This window comes from Solanum lycopersicum, chromosome 8 (assembly GCF_036512215.1).
Source record: "Solanum lycopersicum chromosome 8, SLM_r2.1".
Taxonomy (NCBI): domain Eukaryota; kingdom Viridiplantae; phylum Streptophyta; class Magnoliopsida; order Solanales; family Solanaceae; genus Solanum; species Solanum lycopersicum.
In genome coordinates, this window is record NC_090807.1 from 2,103,080 (window position 1) to 2,120,761 (window position 17,682).

Consider the following 17,682-nt stretch of genomic DNA (forward strand, 5'->3'; position numbering starts at 1 on the left):
GTTGTGTGGGTCAACGACAGATGTCAAAACTAGAGTGAAATATTTTTTTTTATTGACATAATATATAATTATACATAAATATTTCAATTTTAAGCGTGTATATCTCATGACATACGACACGATATGACTTATAAATATGTAAAATGTTTAGATCATCATTTTGTAAATCGAAATATCGTCCAATTGACATAGTAAAGACGTGTTAAGATCTCTAAACGTACTTACACACTCAAAGTTAATTAATTAAATAATAATTAAATATCAATTACTATCAAGTTAAATTATTTATCTGTCATACGATGGAGTAAAATTTAGCTAGAAAGTAATTGTAACTTTTATTACATCAAATCAAAAAATTACTAATTTCATGTTATGAACATAGAAAAACTTGCCATTTGTAGTTGGTGAACATATGATTTATAAAATAAAAAATAAAAAAATCATAATAACACATTAGAAATGAATTGAATTTACAAACTCGATTATATACATCACCACTTGTTGCATGAAATAATATTTGATTATTATTTTTTGAATTTTTATCAATTCTCACCTACCAACTTATTTGGTAGACAAAAAGGGCTAACAAAGTCTAACAAATCTTTTGTACCACGAGGTCAAAAATTGGCCACAAATCAATAATAATCAAGATGACTTTTTTTTTTTTTTTGCAATAGTGCTCAAACACTTATTATTTGAATTTATAAAAGTGGGGAAAAAGGAAACCAAGAGGAAAAGGTGAAAGGGTGGAAAATAAAAAGATTTTAAAGGTGAAAATAAAATAAAATAAATGAAATAATAAATAAATAAAATTGTGGTTGGTGCCCAAACCCACAAACTTGTATACCTATATATAATCTCAAGATATTATACATAATTCTATCACAATTATTTTTCCATTCTAAGCTAACAAATAAACTAAAAATATAAGCTTCAAGAATGGGAAGCTTATCATTTGAGAAGGTATAATTCTTGCAACTTCATATATTACTTTGCAAATTCTTGTTAATTTCTTTTTTTGTAATAATTATTGTTTGTCTATTTATGGAATTTAATTTGTTGTCATTAATATACTTTTAGCATCTAAAAGAAACTTAATATATCAAATATATTCTCTTTGGATTTTCTTCATAACTTGAGTGTTAATCTTTTATTTTTATTTTTTGCTTCATTTCTATGCATGGTTTCTTGTTCCTTTTCTTGGAAAATCAATGGGAAAGTTTGGTATACATGTCCTAAAATTAATTGTGTTGTGTGGACAAATGAACCAAAAGAAAATTAATAACACTCAAAAGACTTTTTCTTTGTTTTTATCATTTTTAGTCTTTTGCATGGTTCTTTAGTCAACAAAATGTGATGGGACGGTAAGTAATTCCTTTACGTTTCAGGCTTAAATTCTTGCTCGTGGAAATATAATAGACTTTTATATCGTAGGGAGCATAGAATTTACGATTAAAATTTTATGAGTTCTTAAGATTCTTAGCATCGAGCCTATTATATTCTTAACGTTATACTTAATTAGTACAAATAAATTTACACTGCATGTCGAAAGTACTAGGTTCATATGAATGCAGTATCAACAAGCCACATACATATATAATAAGACTTTCTGGTGCTAATTCGAATTAGTCAAGCCCTAAAATAAATACTAACCGAATACATAAAATTATGTTCATGTTTCTAAAGTATGGTTCTTTTTTTTTCAAGGACTTTGAGCCATCAGCTGTGACTCCAAGAGGATTAGCACCACCTGGATTAATTGTAAATGGTGATTTTAGTGAAATGATGAGACTTAAGGTGTCATCAACACCAACAACACCAAGAAAAAACTTGAATCTTTCGGTGACGGAGCCAGGAAAAAATGATGGACCAACTTTGGATTGTACATTGATGAATTATATTGATACGCTTACGCAACGTATCAACTATCATATAGGTAATTATTCTTTTTTACATATCGTCAGCTTATAAGTTTTATGCATTGATAGTATGATAATTATGTACTTTTATCTATCTATTAAAAAAAGTAGTACGGTGCATAAAAATTTCATGTTCATAAAGGATCTATGCGAGGGTTGCAGTCGATAGTAAAGTCGAGATTTTTACTAAGGGTGTATTCAATATTTAAAATATTACATAATTTTTTTTTTATTAATGATGTAGACAGTCTACCTTAATATAAATATTAATGATTGTTTACACGACTCGAGTACATAGTATATCTATTACAAAAGGATGGTCTGATGCGTAAGTATTCGTGTTTATATAGGGTATACCCAAGACTCGCAATCCAATAGTGGCAAAATCAAGAATTTTGTTAAAAACATATTCAATATTTTTGATACATACATAAAAGTAAATAACATAAATAATTTAATATAAATATTAATGATTGATTATACCGCTCGAGTCCATAATCTAATGCTGACATGCAAGAAGGTTATAAAGTCTTAGGTCAATTACATCGTTCCACGATGTCAGGTTGACAATTTCTTAATATGAAAATTATTAATTTGAAAACTTGAAAAATATAATTTTAAAGACATGTGCTCTATAGCTAATTGACAAAATTACTTACTATCTCAGAAATATAATTAATTCTGTCAAAAATAACGATTTACATGGTAAAAACTTACTCGCATCAACTATTTAATTAATAAATCAATAATAATAATAACAATAACAACAATATATTTAGAGTAAACGTAAATTGTTTATGATAAATCCTAATCTCAAGAAGAAAAACAGTCAGAAGTAATATAAAAAAATAAATAATCGAAATGAAAATAGTTACGATAAAATACAATAGACAACCTATTAAATCACATAAACAATAGTCATAACAAGGTATAACGATAATTAATTATATATTTATTTTTATGATGATGAGTTGTTGAATTTTTTTTGATTTTTTTTTCCAGGTTATCCAGTTAACATATGCTATGAGCACTATGCTAATTTAGCTCCACTTTTACAATTTCATTTAAATAATTGTGGTGATCCATTTCTTCAAAATACTGTGGATTTTCATTCAAAAGATTTTGAAGTGGCTGTTTTAAATTGGTTTGCTGATTTATGGGAAATTGAAAGAGATCAATATTGGGGCTACGTAACAAATGGTGGTACTGAAGGAAATTTACATGGCATTTTGGTTGGGTAAGTATTAATTTTTTACTAATATCTGACATTTCAATTCGCGAGAATTTAATTTTACATTAATTTTCATAGTTAAATTAGATCAGATTAATTTTATTATACAGATTATTTATTTATATTTTGGTTGGTGAACAAATTTCTTGAGTTTGAGTGAGTGGTGACCAATTTAGTACACAAGAAAATTATAAAAAAAAGATTATCCTAATTTTTAAAGTTTGAGTGCGTGAGCCCAAAATACTTTTTTCAACAACTATGCAAAATTGAACACCAAGTCTAATAAATATTATATTTAAATGAATTTTTTTTATTTTGGGATCATAAAGTCAATATTTTTAATATAATGGAAAAAATGTCAAGAATGAGATAATATAGTTAAAGAAAACAACTAAAATAAAATGTAATAGTATTTATTTATTTTTTTGACTTGTCTAATTTTTTTTATTTTTTTTTCAGGAGAGAATTATTTCCAACTGGAATTTTATATGCATCAAAAGACTCTCATTACTCAGTGGCTAAAGCAGCAATGATGTATAGAATGGATTTTGAAAATATTAACGCATCAATAAATGGAGAAATCGATTATTCTGATTTGAAAGTTAAATTACTTCAAAATAAGGGAAAACCAGCGATAATTAATGTTACAATTGGTAAATATTTTAATTAAGATATTTTTTTAAAATTAATTATAATAAGCTTTATACATTTTATAATAATTTTCATTTTATTAATTATAGGTACTACTTTTAAAGGAGCTGTTGATGATCTTGATGTTATTCTTCAAATACTTGAAGAATGTGGTTATACACAAGATCAATTTTATATTCATTGTGATGCAGCACTAAATGGACTTATTATTCCTTTTATTAAAAATGTAAGTTTTTATTTTTTTTATCTAATTAGTTTAATATTAAAAAAAAAAACTCTAACATTTAATATTTTATAATAGATGATTACTTTCAAGAAGCCAATTGGAAGTGTGACAATTTCTGGTCATAAGTTTTTGGGATGTCCAATGCCTTGTGGGGTACAAATAACAAGGAAAAGTTACATTAATAACCTTTCGAGAAGAGTCGAATATATTGCTTCTGTGGATGCTACAATTTCTGGAAGTCGAAATGGTTTGACTCCGATCTTCTTATGGTACAGTTTAAGTGCTAAAGGTCAAATTGGTTTTCAGAAAGACGTTAAGAGATGTTTTGACAATGCTAAGTACTTGAAAGACCGTCTTCAGCAAGCAGGAATCAGTGTCATGCTGAATGAGCTTAGCATCATAGTTGTCCTCGAGAGGCCTCGTGACCATGAATTCGTTCGTCGTTGGCAATTATCTTGTGTGAGAGATATGGCACATGTTATTGTTATGCCAGGCATAACTAGAGAAACTCTTGATGGTTTTATCAATGATTTGCTTCAACAAAGGAAAAAATGGTATCAAGATGGAAGAATTAGTCCTCCTTGTGTTGCTAGTGATATTGGTGCTCAAAATTGTACTTGTTCTTACCACAAAATTGATTTTATTATCCCATAGAGGGCTATGAGAATCAATTTTTTTTTTATATATATATTTGCTACTAAGTGTGTCTTTTTATAGACATGGCATTTTGTAATGTGTAACTTATATTATGTCTTCATTTTTTATTTTTCAACTTTCAAAGAAAATTGTATTCTACATGTAGTATTAGTATTCTACCACATTATATAATGTACTTATGTTGTGGGAGATGCATGGTTTGATAAAAATTTAAGATATAGTGAGTCTTTTAGATATATAAATAAAGCTATAAAATGTGTGTAAAATTTAAGATACAGTGAAGTGTTAATTATTCCATAAGCTTTTATGCCTTACTTTCAATTACATCAATTTGCAAAACTACTCAACTAGAAGTAGTATCAGATGTGTCGATATTAGTGGTGATTCAGTATAAATTTTTATGTCTTTCAAAACTACTTAGTGAACTTCACCATTCGGATAGAAGTAGTATCTGATCATATGTCGATATCAATGGTGACTCACCATAAGCTTTTTTGTAAAACTACCTCTTGAACTTCATCGTCAAGCTAGAAGTAATATCAGATATGTCGATATCAATGATAATTCACCGTAAGTTTTTTTGCTTTACTTTCAACACCATTTTGCGAAAACTATTTCTTGAACTTTACCATCCAACTAGAAGTATTCTTAGATGTGTCAATATCAACACGACTCATTATTTTGATCAATTATTTCTTTAAATATGAGAAGATTACGTAAATACTTATTTTTTTAAAAAAATAATTGATCTGATTAAAAAAAATTGGATATAGAATTCAAAGAGATCAGATTAAAAAGGATATTCTATTGAGATCTTTCCATATAAGTATTTTATTTAAGGAATAATTTTTTTTTTCCCAAATGGATGTTAATTTATTTTATTAAAATACGGAATATTATATATTAATTAATTATAGATAGAAGGGGTCAATCCATTGACTCTCAAAATTGGCATAATTTGAGGATCTCCACTAGAGTTTAAAAATTCAAATATTTTTCTTTTTTTCTGATAGACACATATTTAGTTGAAAAATCGAATAATTGAACCCTCCAAATATTTTGAAATGTTCATCATTTCGTTTTATATTAATGTTAATTACTTAGTTGATTTATATTATATTTATTTTTAAAAGTAAAAAACTTATAGTATATTTCTTTGAATATTTAAAGATAACAAACAAATAATTAATTGAAGTTTGATGTTCTATGAAATGTTTGGTGAACAAACAAAATTTATATAATTTTTTAAATATTTTGGTACTTTTTATTTCTTTACGTTCGAAGATTAATATATGATTTAGTAAGCAATGACCTCTTCATAGATGTGGTTAGTTATTTTAGACTAACGATGATGGGTTGCATATTATTTCAAGGTGATTGTAATTTTTTGTCTCTCGAGTAAAATAAAGAAATTTCTATTCAATTTTTTTGTTGTTGTTGTAGATATTTTCTTATAATTTGTATATATATATATATATATATATATATATATATATAAAATTGAACAAGCAGATACACGAAAAAAATTTATATATATATATTGAACAAGTAGATACACGGGAAAAAAATTAACGTCAACAGCAGGGTTCGAACCTGCGCGGGCGAAGCCCAACAGATTTCAAGTCTGTCTCCTTAACCACTCGGACATATTGACATTATTGTTTACAATTGACAACATATATAATATATATATTAATATAAAAATATGTATTAAATAACTTGTTATATTCAAAATGAAGTAGAAATATTTGGTAGAAAATAGTGGAAAACTTCTGCTTGAGATACATATTGTATCCACGTGGATTCATATTTACATGTATCTGAGATACGCTGGCTCTAGGATACACAAACTCTCTTGCTTTCTTCTTTCCCTCTCTCGCTCGCATTTCTCTCTCCATGCATCTCTCCTTATGTATATATATAATTCAGAGTGTATTTAATAACAAAAATATATGTATCTAGATATATCTGACTTGAAATATGGTATTAAATTATTAATTAGTGAGACTACATGTAGGTAATTAGATCATTAAGGATAAAATGAGTGTTTTAAAGATAATTTATTAGGTATAAACGTATAAATGATTGAGTTAGTTTTGAGATTGAGTAAAAAAAAGTGAATCACATAATTTGCGGAAGAAAAAGGATTTCCTTCAAAATATTTCAACGGGGATTTATTTTCTACCATGCATTTTTCCAGTACGTTGATTTGGAGAAAATATTAAGGTGGGAAACCATGCATGTTTTATAACTCAAATTTTCTGTTGATTCGTGATGAAAACTTATATATCCTTTTTGTTTCTAGTAGTGTATACCTTCATCGTCTAACAACGAATAAATATACACCATTTGTTAGACAACATTCGCTATTTTAACAAAGAATATACTAATCTCTCTGAATCACAAAGTTAACAGGTATATTTGGCTCTAATAAATCTAAACAAAAACATATTAAAAAAAAGAAATAGAACAAAAGGAAAAAATAATGAAAAATAAGAAGAAAGTCCAAGCCAAAAAATTACATTTTTTATTGTATATATATATATATAATTGAATAAGTAGACACACGAAAAAAAGGAACGTCAACAGCAGGGTTCGAACCTGCGCGGGCGAAGCCCAACAGATTTCAAGTCTGTCTCCTTAACCACTCGGACATATTGACATTATTGTTTAAAATTGACAACATTATAAACAAAAATAATTTTAGGGTATTGTTCGGTATGAAAGAAAAATATTTATATCTAATCGAGATAAATATATAGTAAGAGAGATGGGGGTGGCGGTGGGAATGAGGGCTAGATAGGGTGGATGGGAAAATGACGTTGATGTGTTAAAAAGATACAATCAATATGGAATATCACTCGTAGAACTTGAAGTCGTTTTCCTCATTTTTGAAGGAAATTGTTGCACGTGAATTTTACTTCAAGACTTATTTATCAAATATATTCCATCTGATTCAATTTATGTAATCATTTTTTTTTTTGAAAAACAAGAAAACATTTTTAAGCTTTTTATCTTTACCCTAACAATTTTTCATAGCAAAAAAAATTATTATGATCCAAAGTTTTATGTACAAAAGTTTATGAGAATCTAATAGCTATTGCGATTAGAATTCATAAGTTTTAAATCACGACTTCGCCTCCGAGTCTCAAATATCCTCTTTTCTATAAGTATTCTTAAGCTGCATATAAAGAAGTATATACACAACAATGGTGTGTACAACAACTACAAGCTTGGAGGACGGCGAAGCGCATTGATAGCAAAATGTACAATCCAATACAACCATTCCTAAATCGATAAAGAGGGTGAAGCATGAAGGTGGTGCTCGAGCTAGCTTGGCCACATCTCGATTGTTCCATTGTGTAGCTTCTAGCAACCACCAACACAAGTACTAGATAACTCTGTCCCTCAAGACAAGTTTTTGACAGATAAGAAGAAATCACCTAGTGTATCACATCGTAGACACTTGAAGACACAATATCAAACTACACAACTGCACATGGCTAATACATGATAAGTTATGCCCAGAAAAAGATTAGACAACTTCATATATTGCATGCTCCAAGTTAGTGTGTTTCACCGAGGCAACAAGGAGGGAAACGAAAAGGGAATCAAGAATAAGATATCGATAAAGTTATGGAGATCGCTCTCCTAAAAGAAAGATATATCGGAATTTTAGACCTTCAATGTGACTTGACCATGCCAAGAGAGTTCCTTCTTTCCGACTCTATTATTGTCATCGATCAAGTAATTCTTTGGCACACACTCCATTCTCAACACGTCCACGCCTGCTGACAGTTCTTCGTATCCAACTTCATGATGTTCCTGTAACATGAATAATCAATTAAACTTAGATAACTCTTACAGCAGTGAACATTCTAATCTTTGACATATCTTAACTGTAGTATGTTACCGAGTTGAACTTTGAGGTAAAGGCAGGACGAGCTGATTCTACTACTGCATCATAGCCACTGTTGGATCTTTCTACTTTAGGGACTTCATTCTCAGCATCGAAGATTTTTTTAAAACGTGAAATGTTTTTTTCATTATCGTCATCAGAAGATTGGCTTTTCAACAAGTACCTACGCCTTTGCTTTAAGAATCTGAAATTAAACAAGTATGATATTAGGACATTACTCCTCTTCTGTATGTATTGTGTGCTACTCTCAATTTTAGCTGAGGGTCTATGGATCGAGGCAAGGGTGAGGTTTGTGTAGACTCTATCCTCCCAAACCTCACTTATGGACTATATTGCTTATACTCTTCAAAAATAACGACGGATGCATATCGGATACTCCAAAAATAGTGTACTTTTGGAGAATTCGATATGGATGTGACAACACTTTTGGAGAGTTCGAGCAACATAGTTTTTGCAATAACACTAGTTATGTTGTTGTACTCTTCTTCTATTCCTTTTTTCCCCTTTATATCAGTTAAGAGAAAAGAAAAGTATCCATAATAGCCAATACCGATTAGTTTAGATCAAGGTATGGTCATTGTATATATGCATATAAGTGTGAGATACAGAGAATCTCCGAGTCCTGAAAACCCCATACGTATCTAAAAGAAGAAATATCGAGTATTGGAATGAAACGGGCTAAAACAGAACGAAATGGTCATAGAGGATTCGTATAGTAGAATCGAACTAGTTTAGGATTGAGAAAACTATGATCATACAGGATTTCAGCCAAAATGCTTTCTTTCTTCAGCTTTGCAGCCTGCAACTTCCTCTTCTTGGAGACGAAATCCTATACACAATCGCCACACCATCATCACACAACTAACATCCAGAATAATCAAGTCGAATACACAACTTCATCTACGGAACAGTCAATAATCACAGGGTAAAAAAGCAATTCAGAATCCTAATCTAATACATGTATTAGTCATGATATTATTTAATCGTTTGTTTGGTGGGATTTTTAGCCTACATATAACTAATGCATAGCCAAACCATAGTGTTTAGCAATCCAAAGGCTATTAATACATGGATAAGCATAGTTAAAGACAAAACTATCTTTTTAATACACCTAACCAAACAGCGCATAGACAAATCAGTGGCGGAGCTAGCTTATACATGGAAAATTACTTTTTATACTATCTATATATGGTCAAAGTTACTTTTTATGTATATATAGCAGATGTCGAACCCCCTTTCAGCTAGTTAGTGTGTTGAGTTCTTCAAATTTTGATCCCCTAAGTAATAGTCTTCGCTCCGTCACAAGACATAACTAATCACAACATTACTAATCCTAGCATTACTACTACAAATAGGCGGAGCCACCTTAGGCAAAGAGTGATTCCGTGCACAACCTTCAACGGAAAATTATATAGTGTACAAAGGTTAAATGTTAGCGTACATTTAATTTTGCACACCCTTAACACCCTTCGTCAAATTCCTAGCTCCACCACAGCTAACACAGTCTATTGAGTACTATTCTTATAGAACAACTACCTAAAAGTAACAAATAAAAACAGGACAGTAAAATACCAAACTCAAATTAGACAAGTTCACAATGAGGATTACTGAAAAAAAGGAACAACAAGATAATCAAAAATCAAACTAATTAGTATTCACAAAAACATAAAAAAATCAAGAAAAGTTTAAACCTTTTGCAGTTCTAATAACTCATTTAACAGCTTTTTCACCTTGGATTCTTCTTCATCAACAAAACTAATTCCATTGAAACCCTCAACAGACCTTTTCATCTCTGGTTCACTTGGCACATACCCACCAAGGAAAAAAGCCCTAAAATTTCAAGAAAACTCAACCCCACATAAGAAAAATCAAATCTTTGAAGAATAATTGGTCCATTTTATCAAGAGGGATAATGTAGATGGGGTATTTAGGATAAAACCCCATATATGGAAGGGAAAAAAAGAGGGGTTTTATTGTGAAAAGAAGTTGAATTTTGTGTGTGTGGTTTGAGGACATTAGAGAAAATCTTTGTTTCCTCCATCTCCATATATCTTTCCATTTGTTTTTCCCCTTGTAAGGTATAAAATACTACTATATAGTTCGATTCTTCAGTTCGATTTTATTAGAATCAATATACATACTCTTCAACTTTATATTTAGAGTTAATACCTTTATTATAAAAGTGACTCATATATATCTGTATTGTTATACAGATAACTCATATATATATAAACTACATATTTTGAAAGTTATACGTAGATATGTTGTTTTTTCCTTTTGTATAAGAGTAGACATGAAAATATTTTACAACAAAAAAAAAGGTAAAAAAGATAAGTTATACCGTTAAATTATCGTAAATGGTGTGTAAAATACTATTCGTTATACTTTTGGGACATTAGTGTCCTTGTCATCCAAAAAGTAGATCATATATACCCTTTATAGTAACTGACATACACGTGCCGTAATCTTATCTATCGATTCGACATGTATTATATATCGGATTGACGAATTATATTGCGCCACGTGGACTTTAGTCTTTCGTTAGAGTGAAGGACAGATATACTCTAGTTTTTTTTTTACGACGGAAATATCAATATCTCAAAGTCTGACGAAGAATATCTACATTCTATTTACAATAATTCGAGTGTATTTATCCTTTTTCCATAAAAGAAAAAATCTCTTTGAACACAATTTAGCATGGCACATATATATATATATATATATATATATATATATATATATATATATATATATATATATATATATATATATATACATATATTTCGTTAGAGTGAAGGACATATATACTCTAGTTTTTTTTACGACGGAAATATCAATATCTCCAAGTCTGATGAAGAATATCTACATTCTATTTACGATAATTCGAGTATATTTATCTTTTTTCCATAAAAGAAAAAATCTCTTTGAACACAATTTAGCATGGCACCAATATATATACATATATATATAAATATATACATATATATATAAATATATACATATATATATAAATATATACATATATATATAAATATATACATATATATATAAATATATACATATATATATAAATATATATATATATATATAATATATATATATATATATATATATATATATAAGGTGAGGGGGGGAGGGGGGATATAATAATCTAGGCTCTAGCAACAATCAGAATCTAACAAAAGATGTGTTAGCTAAGGGCTATTTACAATATACTAATGATCAATTTTTGTAGCTAATTTATTTTGTATTTTATATGATTTAATTCTAAAAATTGACTAATAAAGTCAGGATGACTCAAAAATCATATAAAGACCTTGTTAATTTATTAGAATGATGACTTGTTAATTTCTGGCAACTATATGTTAATATATACTCTTCGTATATCATGATATTATTTCTTTTTAGTTAATTAAAAAAAATGAACCTTCCTTTCCAAATATTAAAACATTTAATATAAATTTTCGATTTATCCCTTATGAGAAGTTTTATACCCATACAAACATTATGAGAATCACAAGTTTTAAAAATTTTATAACCGTTACAAACCTTATGTCATGTTTAAAACCATACGTTATGAAAATTTTTCTTTTATTCTTGAATTTCATGTTCAATCAAGTGAAGTGCTAAATTACGCCTTGATTGAAATTTATCATCCCGCAGAATTCTGGATAAAGTCCTTAGATTACAGAGCTATAATCTGAAACAGTTCTATTTAATTCTGTTTATCGATATCAAACCGTCATAATTCAATTTGACAATAATACTGAAAAGTTCGAACCAATCCAACCTATATGTAAAGAAATATGGAGGAAAATGGTACACGCAAATTCAAAGTAAAAAGACTGTTTCGATAGAGCCCCCGACTTAGACCATGTCACCACCATCTTGATCATTTGTAGCAAATGCATCAAGTCCATCACCACAAAGCCTAAAACGTTTAACATCTTGCATAATATAAGCCCCCATTCCAAGATAAAAATCAATTGCATTTTCATTCCATCCAACAGTAAGCCAATCAACTTTAGTAAACCCTAATTTAATTGCTTGAGATGCCACAGCAGAAAACAACATTTTCCCAAATCCACACTTTCTATAACACTCTCTAACAAACATGTTCTCGATAAAAAAACCAGGTTTTTCGAAGTAACCCGAATAGCAAGGGTAGAATAGAACATAGCCAGCTACGAGGACGTTATTATCAGAAGATAAGGGTTTATTATCCACTTCTGATAGTATACTGGATATGTTGTTGCTTGTTCTGAATAGTTCTAAGTCTGAGTCTAGTATAGGTGAATCAAGATTAACGATTTTCAAAATCGGGTCGAAAATGGGATTTTTAAGGGTATTTTGGGGGAAAGAGTCGGATGAGACTTCAAGAATGAACGCGGTAACTGAGTAGAAAGGAGGACAAGGGTTATCGGATTTAAAAAGATTGGTAGTAATCGAAGCTTTCGTGGCATTAAAAACTTTAGTGTAATTGTGATATTTTGCCATTTGATACATGAGTTTGTGGAGATGTGATACGTCCGATTCCGTAGCTAGGCGGACTCTACTAAATATTTGAGTGCTGAAACTGATTTTTTCAGCCATATTTAGAAATATCGTAAACTATGATAATAATTGTGACTATAGAAAAAATAGTGAGATAATACGTTACTATTTTTTCGTGATACTTCTTTATTCTAATAAGGAAACTAAAGATCTTTATAAGATATGATCTAGAGAAGGGTCACTTTCTTAATTATTAAAAAAAAATATCTTTTAACACATGTCACATCAAAAATAACTTTTCTTTAATTATTGACTCGTCTTTAGCTTTAGCCAGCTTTCATTTAACTTGTTTCTTCGTCGTTTTTTTCAATCGACCTAATAAAAGCTTCAAATAATTTAGTCAACTAAATGTTACGATCAAGATTTTCATAAAGGGTGTTCAAAATGTGGGAAAATATTATTAACTCAGTTAAGGTATTTGAAATTCATTTAAGACTCTGAAATTATTGGGCCACAACAACCTATTAATCAACGTTGTCCAAAATATTTATTTTATTTGTATATATATTATTATTTTTTCAACGAAGAATATCGAATTAAACACCCCGACATGCATGTACCTACGCTCGTTCATGTATCAAGAAAGAACATTTATTATATGTATCCAAGAAGTAAATTTTAATTTTATGTCGGCTGGCACTACTTTCTTATTAATTTTTACTAAATATTTTATTTTATAATTTATATATATATATATATATATATATATATAAAATAAATATTTTAATATAAAATACAAAGGTCCACATAAAAATTATTGGGACATTTTTGGAAATGCCACCTTATTGAAAAAATTTTTTTGGCTGAATATAGCGACGAGGACGCCTTATATTTACTAGTAAATTCTATTTAGACAATCGAAAATTTTTATGAATTATTTTAATTGAACAGTTTCATATTAGATGAAATGTTATTATAGATTAGACGTTTTCGATTTAAAATTTGGAGACACTTTTATCGTATGTAGATAAGTGAATCTTAATAAATAGTAAAACCTCGAGCTTGTTCCAATATGATGAACGTTTGAGAAAACAACATTTTCTCAAATGCACACTTTCTATAATACAAGATAAGAATTTATCCGCTTTGTGAGACTATACTAAATATGATGTTGTTTGGATAAAAAAATATCGCATGTAATAATTGAAATAATTCGAATTATTTAGTGGATAGGAAAAATAGAACTATTATACAACTACTAGTACTAGTATAATAATTGCAATTGCAAGAGTATAGATAGAATAGCTAACCATGAAAGTGATGTTACACTACTCTTTTTTTTTTTTTAGACAAATGCATGTGTTACACTATTTTGTTATTCGAAATAATTTATACGAGCTAGGTTTAGAAAATATATACATAATAGTGCCGTTTAACTTTACTTCATTTTGTATTTAGGCCCTTTAACTTTGTTTCTGTAGACACTCAAACTTGTATAAAGTTGAATAAATAGACACATGCATCCTATGTGACATAAAACATGTAGGAAATCACGTAGGATGCGAATTTCCACTGCCACGTAGGATGTGTATGTATATTTGTACAATTTTATACAAGTTTAAGTGTCTGATTGTATACCTTCAAAGTTAAATGTGAATATGTTTATGTATTATGCCTATTTTATAGGAGTTATTGGATTCAATTAATCTCTAACACTAAAAATAGTTTTATAAGTAAAAGAATCACTAATTTCATAACAATAACTTAATTTTAAATACTTTTAAAAATGTAATGGATTCAATAACAAGCATCAGTACATTTAGATTCTATAAATATTACATAAATATATATTTCCCAATTATATATTAGGGGGGGAAAATAATCATTTCCTCTTAATTTTGACTTGTTCCAAAATGGATTTTTGGTGAAGTTGATTACTTTGTTGCATCTCCATGTAATCCTTGTACTTCATTGGGGTATAATTGGTTTCACTTTGTATCAATGGAGAAGCTGGACTTACAATTGCTTCTAGTGATGGTCCATGAGCAACAGCTACTGATATTCTTGGACTTGTGTTGTTCACCACTACTTTGTGTATATTGCTTTTGTACTTTCCATTACTAAATATCTACCGAACAGGTCAGACAGTCAATCAACTAATGTACTGATATTCTCCATTAATAAATTAAATTTGGAATTTAAAATATCGAAAATAAAAAAAACGTCAACGTGTTGCTATCATACAATAGGTGAACATGACTTGATAGTGTAACAAATTCTTTTTACGATCCATGTATAGTCTAACCTAACACTCTTGTATCAAATTTAAGAATACCATTTTATGAGAATACATATTTGTAAAAAATATCTATTATCAACTTAAATTATAAATCTCACACACGTATTACGTATTACTTTCAGATAGTCAGTCGATTGAATTCATACCTCGAGATGGTCGCCGGTATTGACCAAGAGTGAGTTGGGAAGGGCATTGACATGAATCCATTTGCCTTGATGTTGAACTTGTAATCCTCCAACTTGGTTTTGAATAATTAGAGTTAATAGGCCATGATCTGAATGAGGTGGCATACCAAGTGCAAGTTCTGGCTGAGGACAACTAGGGTAATAATTCGCGATAAAAATTTGAAATCCTGACTTCACCTCTAGAGTTTTTTCCAGATAACATTCTTCAAGTCCTAAACCTTGTGATATTCCTCCAAGTAATACTTTTGTTACTTGTCTAACTTTCTCACAATACTCCCACATAATATCACTACATAAGAAAAAAAAATGATGATTATACGTAAGTATAGTCGACAAACTGAGCTACTAAGATTCCTGGTGTACCTGTATCGATCGGGTTTGCTAGGAGAGTGGAACTTTGGATGCACAAAGACCTTAAGATAGTCCCTCCAAAAGAAAGTTTTCTCTTTAGAGGTATTGAAGCTTGTTCCATATCTTATAGGGTCCAAAACATGTTTCCCTTCAAATTCTTTCTTCTCTTCTTCTCTTAAATTGAAAAATCCTTGAGTACCATCAATCACTTTATTCATCAAACTTTCTTGTATCCCATGGTTTACCACCTTCACCATGAAACATATTTAGGTATACGATTTCTTTTTTTTCCTTTTTAATCTGTTTAAAAAGCCCGTCTAGAAAAAAATTCATTTTTTTTCATATTTAGCATGTAACAATTTAATTACTTCGTATAACTTGTTTTAGAGCAATAAGTTTCAAAAATCATTAAACTCAACGTTATTATATCAGAAAGTCAATTTTTTTATTAAACAAAATGATTATATAAAAAATATGATTTTCTAAGATACTAACTGACGATTTTGAAATCAACGACAAAAGTAGTACTAACAATTATGTGTAATATATTGTTAGTTTCATATTTACTAACCAAAATTAATTGTACTTCTAGAATCTTTGCTCTATAATATGGTTTGATCAATTAATAAAATGAAAATCTTTGTAATACTTTGAACTATATATATATTCATGAACATACAACACAATAAAAAAAAATATAATAATATAAAAAAAACATATTATAGTGTACCATGAAAAATCCCCATTCTCGACAAGCTTTATTGAGATTGTTGATAGCTTGAGACCTTTGATGAGGATCAATGGAGTTGAGTAGCGAAAAATCGACGGTGGGGATTGAGTTTGAATGATCATGTGGCTCAGATTCAAGGGGATAAATATTAGTGTTAACATAATTAGAAGGGATAAATTTGAGATTTGGTGATTCAGAAAGTGTTTTAACACTAATGGATGGTTGATTAATTATTGGAGTTGTCATAATATAAGAACTTTAATTTTAATGGTGGTATATTGTGTATGCAATATGATGATGACTTTTATAAGAGGACAACAACTTTAGTTGCCAATGGAGATATTTTGATTTAAAATATTTAAAAAAATTTATTTAGTGAATTTGTTATTTTGTTTGATAGTAAATTTGTCCATAAATGAAAGAAGGTATCCACAACGCGAATTATTAGTTTCGTCTGATATACCCCTCGACTTTGTCATTTAGAGCTGATATACACTTTGTTATGAAAGTGGCTCATATATGCCTTTACTTGTAAACAAATGGCTCACATATACCCTTTTCCTCTAACGGAAATGAAAAAATAATAATTTTAATCTAAATTTTAATTATTTTTTTTAAAAAAAAATATAATCACATATGAGTAAATTTAATCCTCGTCAAACATATTTTTTTTGATTTTTTTTTTGTTTCAATGACTAATTTATATTATTTTTATAATCAAATTTATTTATGTTTCACTAATATTCTTGTAAAACTTATTGTAGATGACCAAATTTTTTCTTCGAATACGAAATTAAATTAAAATACACACAAAAAATAGTTTAATTTTTTATTCTTTAAACTAAGTAATGAAAGAAAACAAAATAAGAATAAGAAATTCAAATAATTATAATAAAAGAAGTCAAAAAATAATTTATGTATGAAAAAAATTAAAATATACCTTGAACTTTGATAGAAGAATCATATATACCCCTAAATAATTTTTTTAAAAAAATTAGAAGTAATAAATATAAATTTAAA

General features: G+C 28.7%; 4 protein-coding genes and 2 non-coding genes across 9 annotated transcripts; 1 reads left to right on the forward strand and 5 right to left on the reverse strand.

Moving 5' to 3' along the window:
* The first annotated feature begins 737 nt into the window (after positions 1-737).
* LOC101249664 (histidine decarboxylase) lies at positions 738-4,984 on the forward strand. The gene is made up of 6 exons (XM_004244471.5): positions 738-963; positions 1,708-1,936; positions 2,922-3,156; positions 3,610-3,803; positions 3,891-4,027; positions 4,103-4,984. Exons 1-6 carry the CDS (start codon positions 940-942, stop codon positions 4,679-4,681), a joined length of 1,398 nt encoding a protein of 465 aa, XP_004244519.1. The 5' UTR covers positions 738-939; the 3' UTR covers positions 4,682-4,984.
* A 1,272-nt stretch (positions 4,985-6,256) lies between these two features.
* On the reverse strand, positions 6,257-6,338 carry TRNAS-UGA (transfer RNA serine (anticodon UGA)). The gene has a single exon. It is a non-coding gene; the product is annotated as a tRNA-Ser (tRNA).
* Positions 6,339-7,264: 926 nt separating this feature from the next.
* TRNAS-UGA (transfer RNA serine (anticodon UGA)) lies at positions 7,265-7,346 on the reverse strand. The gene has a single exon. It is a non-coding gene; the product is annotated as a tRNA-Ser (tRNA).
* Positions 7,347-8,202: 856 nt separating this feature from the next.
* Positions 8,203-10,674, reverse strand: LOC101250139 (uncharacterized). 4 transcript variants are annotated; one of them, XM_010326252.4, is made up of 4 exons: positions 10,295-10,674; positions 9,362-9,432; positions 8,585-8,787; positions 8,203-8,509 (listed from the first exon to the last, which is right to left on the reverse strand). In XM_010326252.4, the coding sequence occupies exons 1-4, from the start codon at positions 10,391-10,393 to the stop codon at positions 8,499-8,501; spliced, it is 384 nt and encodes a 127-aa protein (XP_010324554.1). In that variant the 5' UTR covers positions 10,394-10,674; the 3' UTR covers positions 8,203-8,498. The 4 variants fall into 4 exon arrangements, with proteins under 4 accessions (XP_010324554.1, XP_004244520.1, XP_004244521.1 ...); XM_004244472.5 differs by having other exon boundaries at positions 8,598-8,787; positions 10,295-10,673; XM_004244473.5 differs by having other exon boundaries at positions 8,598-8,787; positions 10,334-10,671.
* Positions 10,675-12,470: 1,796 nt separating this feature from the next.
* LOC101252574 (GCN5-related N-acetyltransferase 8) lies at positions 12,471-13,196 on the reverse strand. The gene has a single exon (XM_004253467.5). The coding sequence runs from the start codon at positions 13,194-13,196 to the stop codon at positions 12,471-12,473; it is 726 nt and encodes a 241-aa protein (XP_004253515.1).
* Positions 13,197-14,846: 1,650 nt separating this feature from the next.
* LOC101250715 (2-oxoglutarate-dependent dioxygenase 19) lies at positions 14,847-17,114 on the reverse strand. The gene is made up of 4 exons (XM_004244474.3): positions 16,663-17,114; positions 15,945-16,180; positions 15,543-15,870; positions 14,847-15,225 (listed from the first exon to the last, which is right to left on the reverse strand). Exons 1-4 carry the CDS (start codon positions 16,906-16,908, stop codon positions 14,980-14,982), a joined length of 1,056 nt encoding a protein of 351 aa, XP_004244522.1. The 5' UTR covers positions 16,909-17,114; the 3' UTR covers positions 14,847-14,979.
* Between the last annotated feature and the right edge of the window lie 568 nt (positions 17,115-17,682).